The following is a 14,203-nucleotide window of genomic DNA, read 5'->3' on the forward strand; positions in this document are numbered from 1 at the left end:
TCCAATTTAAAAGGAACTCTTTTAAATTGGAAAAATGTCCATAGGACTCAAAGGCAGTATAATACTTGTCACTTTCTAGAAGAGGTATTTGGTGATAAGCACTTTTTAAATCAAATGTGCTAAATAATCTATATTTTGCAACCGAGTTAACTAATTCATTGATGTTAGGTAAAGGATAAGCATCAAGTAGTGTAAAGCGATTTATTGTTTGTGAGTAATCAATGACCATACGTTTCTTATGTCTCTCATTCCTGGTAACAACTATTTGTGATTGCCATAGAGAGTTACTAGGTTCAATTATACCTAGTTTTAAAAGTTTTTTAGTTTTTTACTCAATGAATATTTTGTCCTCTGAGTTATATTGTCTAAAAAGTGAAGCAATTGGTCTACTTTCTGGAGAGAAAAAAGGGAAAAGAGTGCTAGCTTTCATTGTAATACTATTTAGAGAATTTTTAAAGAATCTTTTTCACCACCATAATTGATATAAAGACTTTTGTGCAACTGTAGGAAATCTCTACCAAGTATGGTTTGTTCGCAAGAGTTGGTTATAACTAAAAATTTAATATTAGAGTACTTCATATCAAATAAAGTGAAGTTAGTTGAAACTTTGCCTATATCTTAACATGATAAGGAAGGATCAGCCATAGAGACTCTTTTATCAGAAGGAAGTTTATTAAGTTTATAAGAGTCACATAATGATTTGCTTGTATATGTATTAGAACTTCCAGTGTCAAGAAGAGCTCTTACCTTACCCTAGCAATAAATACATAAACAATGGAGTTGAGTGAGTTGATAGAGAACAAGTAATCGAGGCTAAAGAGGAAGTTAGCAGCAGCAGACGTGACAGAAGTTCTTTGATGATTTTCATACTTTCTTGAAATGTCCTTTCTTACCACAATTGTTACATTATGCGTCTCTGGCAGGACATGATTGTCGAGGGTGATGTTTACTTCCACAAAAATAACAAAGTCCACTGGACTTAGTAGAAACTAAAGCAAGCTCAGTAATACATTCAGAATGTTTATTAATTGTAGCAACATTACTATACTCTGTATAGTAATGTTGAGTAATGGCCTCAGTTAGTTTAAGAATAGAGTTCTAGTAGTCGTTGGCGAATATGATGAGAGCTTAGAAAAATTATAAATGAATCACGAATGTATTCTTCGCAATTTTCTGAAGCAGAAACCTGTATAAAGTTACAATCTTTACTGAGCGTACGTAAGGCCTGCAAAAACTCATCAATAGATTCTCCGGATGATTGTTTACGTGAAGCTAACTGATGTCTGGAGAATAATTCATATTTATGTTTAACAAATAAGTTTTCCTGGATTTCTATAGCGCCATCAAATGCTTTAATGTCAGCAATATAGTCGAACACGGAAGGAGATAAATTGTTAATGAGGACATCTAATTTATCTTCTGTTTGTATAGTTTTCATGAAGTTTGTAAAAGTTCTAAACCAGTGTGACAATTCTTTAGAAGCTGATGCAGAATTAGGATTGCTGTCAAATTGTTCCGGTCTTAGATATTTATCCATTAAAACATGAATAATAAATTGTAGTGTAGTGAAATTAATAGTCTATAATTAACTCTATATCAACCTAGAAGGCTTCTTCATAAAATAATATGTAAACTAAAATATACAAACAGGTTAGTTGTAGTATATACATAATTAAACTCAACAAGGATAATATTAATTATAAGAATTTGCGCAAATCATTGACGCATTTCTTTTAGCAACGATTGAATAGGTTTACTATAACTTTGTATAGGTATTGATGATATAAAACTTTTTTTTGGTAGACACATAGTCGGGAATGCTCCAGGTTTTAGTGAATTTCTGTTATCGTAATGAAGAATCATTTCTGGAAGATAGTGCTTTTCACAAATAAACAGACTCTTACTTTCTATTTGAGCCTTTAAATTTATATCTTGAATACGATCTCTAAGAATAATGATTGTTAGATTTTTTCTCCAAGAAATATTAAAACTATCATTAGATTCAGAAATTTTAAATATTGTAACTCTATTATGCTTTCTAGAAGTACTGCAACCATAAATAGAACAATTAGCAGCACGCATTTAAAGAATTGGATGAAGAAGATGCAATTTAAACAAGTAGTTCATAGAAAAACAATTAACGAAAATAAATTTTGCTTATTCTGCACCGAACTGGACACTAAAAAATGGCTAACAAAGAGTTGATCAAAGGAATACCCCAAGTCGTCGGACTATCTATTTCTTATGACTATAGTTTGACAAGGTTTTAAATGAAACTTTTTATATTAGGAGAATTTAGAAAAAAAATATTTTATTTATTTTTTAATATTAATTAAAATTATTCATATTGTTTTATTTTTATTTTTTTATGTACTCTTATTTTAGTTGGCATATAAATATACATAAATAATACTAAGAATTATATAAACATTTTTATTTAGACATTAAAAGAAAAAGAAAGATTCATTTGCTATTCTCCCAACATATAAAAAAATCAGTTAAAACCTTTCTTATTTTTGTTTTAGTGAAACAAATTGTTTCTAAATGGAATTAAGTAGGGTCATCATAAAGCACGTCACTCTATATTTTTCAATTCTTAACCCCTTCCCTCCTGTCACAAACGATCACATATACCTGAACCTCTATCCCTCTCAAACTGTGATAGCAGTTTATACGTCAAAAATATTTTAATAGAAAAAGATTTAAATTTAAATGTACTTTGCAGCATTTTAAAAATTCAACTTAATGAAAATAAGGCAATACGCATAAACGTAAAAAGTTTATGTAAAAACTTCGACAAACCAAAGGTTTTCTTATAAATGACTCAAGTAAGTATTAACAAAGTTGTGAAAGAAAAATAATTTTTTGAAGTTGCTCTTGGTCTTGCGGAAAAACTGTTTCGATTTGTTAACTCTCATAAATGTTATGAAAAATCACTCAGGAAGAGTGCCACCAGTTTTTTAAAATTTATTTTGTTAATTATTTTTAATGAATGTTCAATACTTAAGTGATGTAACGTAAGTTAAATATACAGTATCAAAAAACCCAGTTTATTTTCCTTAGCCGGTCACCTCTGATAAATTTTTATATATTTTTTAAACTGGTATAGAAATCTAAAGATCTTGTGAAAGTTTCTAATACAAACCGCTGACTGATTCGCAGAAATCTGACATTAAAGTTGAGGCAATTATTTTACCTTGTTTTCCGTGTAACGTAAGTTATTAAGCATTTTCAGTAATAAGTTCGCCCTCTTTGGCCAGACTAAAAACTATTTAGCTTTTTTTATTCTTTAGACTAACAGCTTTCATACAAAATAGCTAAAAGTTAAATTACAGTTAAATAGGCAATAAATATTTGATAAAGTGTAACGTAAAGTTGCACTTTATCAAATTAGCAGCCGTGGCGCAGTGGATAGAGTTCTGGCTCAGAACCCAGAGGTCCTAGGTTCGACGCCAGCTCCAGCCCAACAAGCGACAATGGTATGGAAGGAGGCGTGAACTTCCTGTTAAATGCTCTCCGGCCGTGCTCTGTGATAAGACCGTAAGGACTTTTGGGAGCACCTAAAATATCTACAAAAAAAAAAAAAAAAAAAAAGTTAAAAATGCGCGTGTAAGGTAAGTTAAAAATGGAATTGCCCATAACTTTGTTTGTCAAACGTTAAAGACACGGTTACCCAGCTTTGTATTTATTGCTTTATTATTTTTCTTGTAGACTTGTCTAAAGTCAACAAGTTTTTTAATCGAAAAGAGTTGTATGAAAAAATGAAACTTTTTAAAGGTAAAAAATTTAATGAAAAGTTTTCGTTGTAGGAAGAACAACTTATAGAATTTATGAAATGTCTAAAAGATCAAAAAAGTACCATAACAAGAATTTTAAAATTCTTTAAGAGCGATTTTAAGAAAGATGGGTAGCTGCAAGTTATAAACACGAAAGTTTTATAAAAAACGATAAACAATGGCTAAAATCAAAGATCAAACAGCTTTATTGGTCAAAAAACGTTTGACAGAAACCTGGACGCCAGTCAAGATCATTTATAGAGCATAGTAATTGCAGTAAACGTCGAAAAACTATTGATTTACGCGAGGAGAAATCAGTTGAAGAGTTGACGTTTTAATTAGATTTAGTCAGCGCTTTCAGAAAATACTCATGTTGTAAAATTAATTAAAAAAATTACTGCCACGCCTACCAGAGCAAAGAAATACCAAAAAGAATTTAACTTTGCTTTAAAAAAGTAACATTCAATAAACTAACACCTCAAGAGGCACTGGCACTTAAAAAACCAAATAAGAAATCTTTTGGAAGCAAGGTTGCCCAATAAAATCGGAAAAATAAAACAAAACTTGTTTTTTACAATAGTAGATGGTAAAGTGTGCAACGCTGCAACTGATACTACAACTACTATGAGGTGTTACATTTGTGGAAAAACATCGTAAGTTTGGATAAATTTATTAAAAAAAGCCGTCTCATTTGGACTCTCAATTCTTCATGGAAGAATGCGCTTCTTCGAATCGCTTCTTCATTTAACTTATAAAATACCTTTATAAAAGTAGCAAGCTTGATCAGACGAGAAAAAAAAAGTTTTTAAAGAAGCAAAAAAGAAAATACAAACATCCCCAATACCTAAATATAATAAAGCTAAAGCAAGAGTGGGAATACCAATGATGACAATACATCAAGAAGATTTTTTTCACACCCAGAATTATCTTCACAAATAACTGGTGTTAACTTTATTTGTTAACTGGATTTGATGAAACGTTTACACGTTATTCTTGAAGTCATTTCCAGTGAAAATAAAATTGATGCTGTTAAGTTTGATGGTATTTCTCACGAAACTGCTAAAATGTATATCCACCTTATGGTTGTCATACAAATAGATGGTTGGAGACATGGGATAGCATGTCTCCAACCATCCATCAAAACTTTATTAAAAGGAAAAATTGCCAAAAATATGTTGACATAATTAATGTACTTATATACTTTTTAAGTTTATCCTGCAATTAAGCGGCCTAAATTAGTTTAATCTAGGCCTGCAGGAATACCTTTTTTAAAAAATAACCCACAAATCTCGTTCAATTTAAGCTGTTTCCTAATTAAATATCAGAATCCTACTGCCTCTCACATTTTCGTCAAACCAAATAGTTAATTTCAAACGCACGCAAAATAGTTAATTTCAAGGGTACGCGTGCATTTTGCCGTTCTAAGTAATCGTAAAATTTAATAACTTTTTTATTTGGCTATATCGGTGCCGCACTTAAATTCATAGCTAAAATAGTTTTTTTTATTTTGTTGACTATAATTTTTTCCCTCGTAAGACAAATTTTTTTGCTTAAAAATTTTACTTATAATGTATTTAAATCATTTTCGCCGGGGCTCTTTTAAGTGCGGAGCTTCTACGCAGTAACCAGGTAGGCCCATCTTAAGGCGGTACTGAACAGGAGACGTATTGGTTTTAGATTTGTACATAAAACAAAATAAATTAAAAATATTCAGCTGATAAATTTGTTTTCATATCAAAAATAGATTTAAAAATAAAAAAGAGTTAGCAAATCTAGCTAGCTTTAATACCAGCTAGTTTAGCTCAATCTTTTAGTTTCGCTGATGCCCCAATTACTTTGAATGTTTACTATGCTTTTTACAGAGATGTAAACTTTTTACACCATCAGAGACTGTTAGTGCTGAAAAACTGTTGATAGAACTTTGTTCTCACAGGTCAGCGTTTTCGTTATCGATTTTCCTCCTTAATGTACTTTAAAGAAAATAGCGCTTAAGAGCGACTTTCTGTAAGAATCAGACAGAGCTCAATAGTGACCCTCTCCAAAATTGCTAATTTTTTAATATGTTGTTGCTATTCATATTAGAAACTCAATTCCAATATTTTTTCAAAAAATATTAATTGGTTCTCTAGATATTAGATGTCAAACTTTGAGTAAATTTTTCGAAATATTGACCAAATGGTGTTGAAGACATATTTAAATTTGAAAAAACAAAAACAAAGTAAATACTTTACAATGAGTATTTTACTTGATTATTGTTTATTGGCTAGTTCAGACCAAAAATTATTAAATTGGTACAGAAAATTTTTTCCTTTACTAAATATCATGCTCCAAAATATGCAAAAAACAATTTTTTTTGTCATTTTTGATCTTCGTTTTCATTCGAAGTCGCGAATATCCCATAATTTTTTTTTGTTATTATAAATCTTTACCTAGTTAAGTACCTAAAAGTATAAAAACACCTATGGGGGAGTAAAATCTTATCCGCAAAATCCAACTCAAAAACGAAATTCTAATCCTTTGACGAATTGATTGTGACACGATTATGGTTAAAGCCCTGGGCTTACAAAAATTATATTAAACGTAACGTAAACATTTTTCCATTATTTATCAGGTAGAAGAAGAATAGTTGTGAGGCATATTTGAGAGTTAATAAAAAAAGTTGTTTTACAATAATTTTCTTTTTATAAAACTTTTTAATAACTTTCTTATAAAATTTTTTTTTAGCTCTTTTTTTTTCATTAGTTCATTAGCATTTTAAAAATCATTTGTTGCTAAGAAAGAACCACCGTGGTGATTATTTGGAGTTAGGACTTATTTTACATATGATGTCATCATCATTCTTTGCCTTTTTCTGTTGTGCATCTCTTAATAGGTGTTTCATATATTCTGTGATGCTACCTATTGATAGTTTAACACCATCACCAACATTACATCTACATTTGGAGTACGTTCACAATTATTCCGTTCAAAACAACAACACGTGTGAGTAATATTTTTTGTAAACATTTAATCAAAATGTTTTAAAAAAAGTAAAAAATTTTAACTAACTTAAAATACGCAAAAGAGATTTATTATAATATAAAATAATAATACTCAAAATCATACTCAGGTAACATATTCGGAGTAAAAATTATACTCAAAAAATATGGTCGAGTAACAAGCAAACATACTGCATCCAAACGCTCTTAAATATATATAGAAGCACCTAGAATACATCTATCATGGGCCTCGGAAACGGGGGGCCTGGGTGGGCCAGAGCCCCCCGAGAAAAAAATTATGGCGCTCTTTTTAGTTGTGCCTTTAAAAAATTATTGCCCCTGAAAAAAAAATTTTTTTTTTAATTGTTAAAAAAAAAATTGTTTAAATATACTATATTTTTGCATTAACTTTTTTTTTGGTCTTCTTGTCTTGGTTAAATTTTTTAACAATTGATTAACAAGATATTTACCGATAAGTAACATTGTTTTGATGGCGTCAAAAAGCCGATTATCTGAAAAAACCACACTTGCACACAAAAGTAAAAATTATTCGATTCGAAATACGTTTATTTTCGAATACGGAAATAATCTATTTAAAAATTGCGCTGTTTGAATTTGAACAAAAACGAGAAGTTTTTAAACGTAAGTTTTTGAAACGCTTTTCATTATTAATTTAGCGATTATAATAGACCATTTCGCTATTAATTTTGCGCGAACTTCTGCGTAAAGCATTATGGGATAATCAAGGCGCAAACAATAACAACAAACATTATTAACAAGAAAGTCACTTAAAATTATGTCTGATTCTTCTTCTGATGACGAAAAAAATAAGGCCTTTATGGATGAAATAAAAAGTTGGAAAGTAGAAAAATTAAAAGAATTTATGGAAATTTTGAGAAAAGAATCATCAAGGAAGGAGTATTCCTCTTGGTCCTGCAAGAGCAAAGTTGCTAAAAAACTTGTATTATGCCAGTAAACTTAAATTACCAGTTCAAAAAACCATGCAAGAAGAGACTGAAGAAATCAAATCTAGATCTTTTCAAAAATTGAAATTAAAATCAGGTGTCCAGCTTCCCCATCCTAATGAAATCGGAAATTGGGTAATAAATAAAGAAATAGTAATAAAGTTATTACCAACTCCAACTTATTCGGACATTGAAACTTATGCTTTTGATACTCATAGCTCTAAAGCTTTGGAAGAAGGACATTCTCTTTATTCTTCAGATCACGTAACTTCAGTATCTTTTAATAATTTATCAGATGCTGTAAAATTTTGTTATTTAAAAGGAACTATAGTACCTCAAACAAGAATAAACGATGAAGAATATGAATCATGGGTATGTTTAAATAAAAATGGAAGTATATTATCTGCAGAATGCAAATGCATAGCCGGTTATGGAGAAAGCTGCAAACATATATTTGCTTTGTTATTGTTTGTTGAAGAGCATGTGCGATTAGGAGAAAATGTTACTTGTACGTCAGTAAAACTAGATCTTTATACGATCCTCGTCCTTATCATTTAAGGCAGTCAGATTTTACATTGGAAGATTGGGAAGCAGTTGCAGAAGCCACCGATGGAAAAAGTGCTGTAATTTGCCTAAAGCCAAATATACAGTCAGAATAATTAAAAAAAAAAACTACCTTCTGCAAGCACAACTAAAAATGAAACACTACCACCCACCATAGACCAATTAGTAGCTCAAATAGAATGTTGTTATGGAAATGAATGTTTAGCATTTAAATGTGAACAATTTTTAAGGACATTTTTAATAACACAATCTCAAGTAGAACTTATAAAAGAATCTACAACACCTCAATCAGAAAGTTTACTTTGGAAAAAATATAGAGTTGGAAGAATATCGTCATCGATCGCTCATGTTTTGAAAAAATTTTAAGTTGACTTGATAGAGAAAAACAAAAAAGCAGCATTTTCTTTATGTACTCAACTTTTAGGCTATAAAAAAAAGCAGAGAGTAAGTCAACTCAATGGGGTAACATGTTTGAGTCCTATGCCAGAAAAAGATATATAAAGGAAATGAAAAAAAGTCATAAAAACTTTAAATGTTATCAAACCAGCCTAATAATATCAATTGAAACACCTTATCTTGTAGCAAGCCCAGATGGTATTACAAGTTGTACATGCTGTGGGTTTGGTTTGCTTGAAATTAAATGCCCATGGACATATAGGCAAAAAAAAATCTCTGAATATGCTCTAAGTGCGCAAAGTTTCCTAGAAAACAAATCTTGTGCAAACACATACACACTAAAAACTAGTCATAGATACAGTACGCAAATACAACATCAGTTATTAATTAGTGGCTATCCACATGCTGATTTCTATGTATGTTTAGCCAGTGAATTTATTCTGATCCTAGCTATATTAAAAATGTACAAAAGTTTCAAATATTTTTTACAGAATTTATTTTGCCTGAATTATTTATAAAGAAACTCGAAAAAGAGGAAATTAATTTTATATGATCTCATAAAGAAGTGTGTTAATGATTTAGAAAGTAAACAACTTAATGAAATATTCAATAATGACATCATAAATCTTAAGCAACAGAAAATATGTGATAACGATCTGAACACATTTTGAAAACATTATTCTTAATATTTTTCATGGTTTATAATGTAACTTTTTATAAAAAAAAAGAGTATAAAAAATTGAAATATCTTTTTTTATATATATATATTTACTAAGATTTAATTTATGTCAAATAAATTCTTTTACAATTGGTGGTTGTAAATTACTTAAAGCCCCACAAATAACATAAATGTGATCAATGAGGTCTAGCATTGTTAATGATAACTCGTTCTTACAAATCCTAAACTCATTAAGTCGACGAATTGAGCGTTCTACATGGACACGTGATTGAGCAATTTCTTTGGCTGATTGCATTTTTGCTTGCGTAAAATGTTTTTTTTTTTTTTTAAGAGGTGGACAAACTAATACCACTTTTTTTTCCAAAAGCAAATCTTGGATATTAAAACCTTTGTCCGCCAAGCACATAGAACCTTCAGAAAACATGTTAATAACATTGTAGTCCTCTGTAATGTGTCTATCTGAAGCTTGGCCACCGTAAGCTTTAGAGATAAAACTGAAAGAACCAGTTTTTGTTGTAACAACTAACTTTTTCAATGTGTTACTACTTTTATAAGTACTAAATGTTTGATACTGTGCTTTTGCATTTGATGGTCTTTGAATTTTTTGCTTAGTGCAGTCTATTATACCTTCTACATTGTGTAACTTTCCAGAAAAATGTCTTGCTTTATACAATAAATTTGCTTCTCGTGTGGGCCATAAAAGAAGAGGCTTTAACTCATTTCCAAAATAAGTAATCCAGGTTGTTAAGATACTTGAACAATGGGACTGGGAAATCGAAAATCTAAATGCTAGATCTTGAATAACCAAATCTAATCGCAGTTTTATGCACATTAGCAGAATTTCATCCTGGATTGTTATAGTGCTTTTTCTTCCAGGCTTTTCTAGTTTTTTTGTTTTAATTTGAAAGTTTGTGAAAGTTTCCCCTTGTAGTAGCATAGTTTGTCATACTTTTTTCCCCTTTACTAATTAAAAACATGAATACTTTTTTTGTGCACCCAGTATAAAACTTTATTAACCTATCAGAATGGCATACTCTGTCCCAACTAAACTCTGCTTGCAACTTCAATGAAAACTTACTCAACAAACGTTTCCGATGTTTTAATAACAAAGGTCTTTCAAGTAATCTTTTAGGAGTGTTAATAAATATTTGTAAGTCTTCCACGTCATTTGTTTCAGATACAAGAAAATCTTTTCCATCAGGTAAAGCATAATGAATATTAATAGGCTCAGTAAATTCTATTTGATCATGATTATCTTTGTTTTGATCTTGACTACTCTGGTAATCAGCAACATACTTTTTTTTCTTACTTATGGATATCCGTTTTAATGGAGATTTTCTTTTTTTTAACTTAATATCGTAACCATTTAAATACTCAGTAGGGTAAGAATAAACATCAGTAGGTCGTCCCATTTTTAAAATGATTTGAGCAGACTGGAGAACGAAGAGAAATTCTAAAGTTACTCCTGAAAAGTCCAGTTTCGAGTTCCATTTAGGTAACATTTTAACGTCTTTGCATCTCCAAAACTTAAGTTGCTAACTACCATTAAAAAGTTTAATATGGTCTTTAATAATGTACTTTTCCGGATACCTTCTATCATTGCTACAGTTTTGAACAACGCAGTGATCACCCCCACCCATGTATAGATAATTGTTTACTTCCTTTAAAATATTGTTTTGATTTGTTTGCGCCTCGGTTATCCCATAATGCTTTTCGCTGATTTCGCGCAAAATTAATAGCGAAATGGTCTATTGATATATTGGACGAGGTTAATTTCCATTCCATTCGGTCTCTTGTTTTGGCAACATAACTATAACGATATATTTCCAAAATTGGTATATGGTATATTGGTATAAAAATGTTAATATTCCCGGAAGATATTTATATTTCAAAAGATTATGTTGTTCTATTTTTTTATCAGAGTCCTTCCAAAATTGGCTAAAAATAAGAAATTTCTTAATGATGGAAATTATTATTTATAAATCAAGATTGTTTTGTTGAATTGAATAATCAAATTTTAATTATTTGTTCTTAGGTAATATAAAATTCCTATATATATAAATGTTAAAGCAAAAAATTTCTAATAATGATTTTGTTCTTTATGTATATATTATATTATATATTGACTAAGTTTTTTTTTTTTTTAAATGTCACCATTAAAAAAAAGGTAACTACTATATGCTATCATGCCTAGCATTTAGACTATATAATGGTAGCCAAAGGCCAAGCTATCTATGTTTAAAAAATTTATATTCTGATAGATTATGTATATATCTTTTTATATAATCAAAATATTAAATATTACATACATCATAAGTATTTTAATAAAAATAAATTTGTTTTTTAGTTATAAATAATAAAATAATTTAACCTGTTGTTGTATTCGAACTTGTGACCCCATTTCATTTAATAACAAATTAATTACTTAAAATTTTTATTTATATTCTAGAGATGCGACCAAAACCCAAACTTTCGGGTGCAGAAGTGAAAAAAGCAAATATTAGGCGGTTGTTAGCTAAAGAAGCATCTAAATCGAGAGACATTCTTCATTATTTCTTGCAACAACCATCGGCATCTTCCGAAGCATTCCCCGAGTCGCAGTGTGTTCAAGATGAGGGTGTGCTACAACCTTCGAACTCTTCCGTAACTTTCCTCGAGTCGCAGTGTGTTCAAGATGAGGGTGTGGTACAATCCTAGGCCTCTTCCGGTCTCCGAGTCGCCGTGTGTACAAGGTTTTTCAGGCCCTAAAAATCAACCAGATCAATCATTCAAATTTCCATACAAAATATTTAACTAGGACAAGAGACGATGTTTTCAACAACATTGATTTGCCACCTTTCCATGGCTTCATTATAATGAAGCCAATGATTCTGTTCTTTGCCACATGTGCATGTCTAAATATAATAAGAAGAGACTTATCGGAACACATTCAGTTGATATGTCGTTCATCAATAAAGAATTTATTAACTGGATAAAGGTATTGAAGCTTTTAAAAATCATCAGTTGTCGGCATGCCATAGAACCGCTGTTGAGTCTGATGCATCAAAATCTAAGCAAGATGTGGGGGGAATGTTATCCAGTCAACATTCAGAGCATAAAGTCCACAATCGGAAAATGCTACGAAAAATTATTGAAAACCTTATATTTTTATCTTCTCATGGACTAGCAATTCAAGGGAAAGTTGGAAATACTAGCAATTTTTATGTACTCTGTCTATTGCGGGCAAAAGATGATCCACTGTTTGCAGACTGGCTGGGAAAAAAAACGAAATGCGTATGTTACTCACACAATACAAAATGAAATCTTGAAAATAATGTCTACTATGATTCTCAGAGACATAATTTTATCAAAAGTGAAGGATGGCATCTGGTATGCCATTATGGCAGACGAATGCGTTGATAGCAGCAATAAGGAACAATTGGTAATTTGCTTGAGGTTGGTTGGTGACAAACTTGAGGTATTAGAAAATTTCATTGGATTCTATGAAATTGAGAATATCAAAGCAGAGACTATTTTGAATACTATAATGGACAGCCTTTTAAGATGCAATATTGGCATTCAGAATTGTCGAGGTGTTTTGTTTGATGGTGCAGCTAATATGAGTGGACAGAAAACGGGTATCGCTAAGCGTTTAAATGATAAAGCAGAAGGGCTTGCTCCATTCTCTCATTGTTATGGTCACTCTCTAAGCCTTGCTGTGAAAGATGTTTTCAAGAAAACGGAAAATACCACTTTATCTGATTGCCTTGATTTTGTACATGAAATATCAAAACTAATAAAAAAATTACCAAAACGAGATGCTTTATTAAACAAACTGAAAGCTGAGTTGTCTGATCTAGCAGGTATTCCGGGCATTAGAACTCTTTGTCCAACTAGATGGACTGTGAAAGGATCAAGTTGCAAATCGATAATTGACGATTATGCATTGCTTTTTCAGCTGTGGGATATCTGTCTCGAAGACAATTTAGATTCTGAAACAAGATCAAGAATCGTTGGCATTCAAGCTACAATGAAAAAGTTTGACTTTTTCTTTGCTCTACATCTTAGTTGTCGTATTTTCATGATTACTGATAACTTATCTAAAACCCTTCAACAGACACGTATGTCTGCTTCTGAGGGAAGGAATATTGCAATGTTGACTGTCAAAACACTCATGGATATGCGAAATGAGGAGTGGTTCAATTTGTGGTGGCAAAAAATTCAGAAGCATGCAAATGATTTCCCGGACCTCGAGGAACCGAAGCTTCCGAGAAAAAGGAAGATGCCAGCATGGTATGAGGAGGGTTGTAGTACCACATATTATTATGTTGAGACAGCCATTAAGTACTTTCGTGCCACATACTACAATGTAACTGATTCTTCTGTTGACACTATCAAATATCGTTTTGATCAAGCAGGACAGAAACAACTTGAAAAGCTAAAGAAACTTTTGCTTTCTGAAGATGTCACAGATACCATAGCATGGATAAAGAAGACATACTCAGATATTGACACGGACTTACTAGATGTGCAACTTGGGCTATACAGAACAATGTTTGATGAAATTCCAAGGTATGTCAGTGATGTTGTCTCACATCTCACACAGTTTTCCTCTTCTCAATTATCTTCTATTTCTGAAGTTGTCAAATTGCTCAAGCTGATTCTAGTTACTCCAGCAACAAATGCTGTCAGTGTACGAGCATTTTCAACAATGAGAAGACTCAAAACTTTTATGAGAACAATGATGAAACAGCAGAGGCTGAATAATTTGGCAATGTTACACATCTATTCGAACTGTGCAAACCAACTTGATCCAGAAAAAGTGATAACAGAGTTCTGTAGAGATCATCCTTATAGAACAAATTT

The 14,203-nt window shown here is 31.0% G+C and overlaps 2 protein-coding genes across 2 annotated transcripts in view; one reads left to right on the plus strand and one right to left on the minus strand.

Annotated features, from left to right (window-relative positions):
* Positions 1 to 9,467: 9,467 nt before the first annotated feature.
* On the minus strand, positions 9,468 to 10,190 carry LOC136085315 (uncharacterized). The gene has a single exon (XM_065806610.1). The coding sequence runs from the start codon at positions 10,188 to 10,190 to the stop codon at positions 9,468 to 9,470; it is 723 nt and encodes a 240-aa protein (XP_065662682.1).
* A 2,481-nt stretch (positions 10,191 to 12,671) lies between these two features.
* The window catches only part of LOC136085316 (uncharacterized), a 1,545-nt gene continuing 13 nt past the window's right edge, over positions 12,672 to 14,203 (plus strand). Inside the window, exon 1 of the mRNA XM_065806611.1 lies at positions 12,672 to 14,203. This exon is cut by the window's right edge and continues 13 nt beyond it. Coding sequence (XP_065662683.1) covers positions 12,672 to 14,203 — 1,532 coding nt within the window.

This window comes from Hydra vulgaris, chromosome 09 (genome assembly GCF_038396675.1).
Source record: "Hydra vulgaris chromosome 09, alternate assembly HydraT2T_AEP".
In the NCBI taxonomy this organism is placed as follows: domain Eukaryota; kingdom Metazoa; phylum Cnidaria; class Hydrozoa; order Anthoathecata; family Hydridae; genus Hydra; species Hydra vulgaris.

What these genes read in the sequence shown, in the direction of transcription:
- LOC136085315 (XM_065806610.1), bottom strand. Translation starts at nt 10,190, where the DNA reads ATGTGCATAAAACTGCGATTAGATTTGGTTATTCAAGATCTAGCATTT.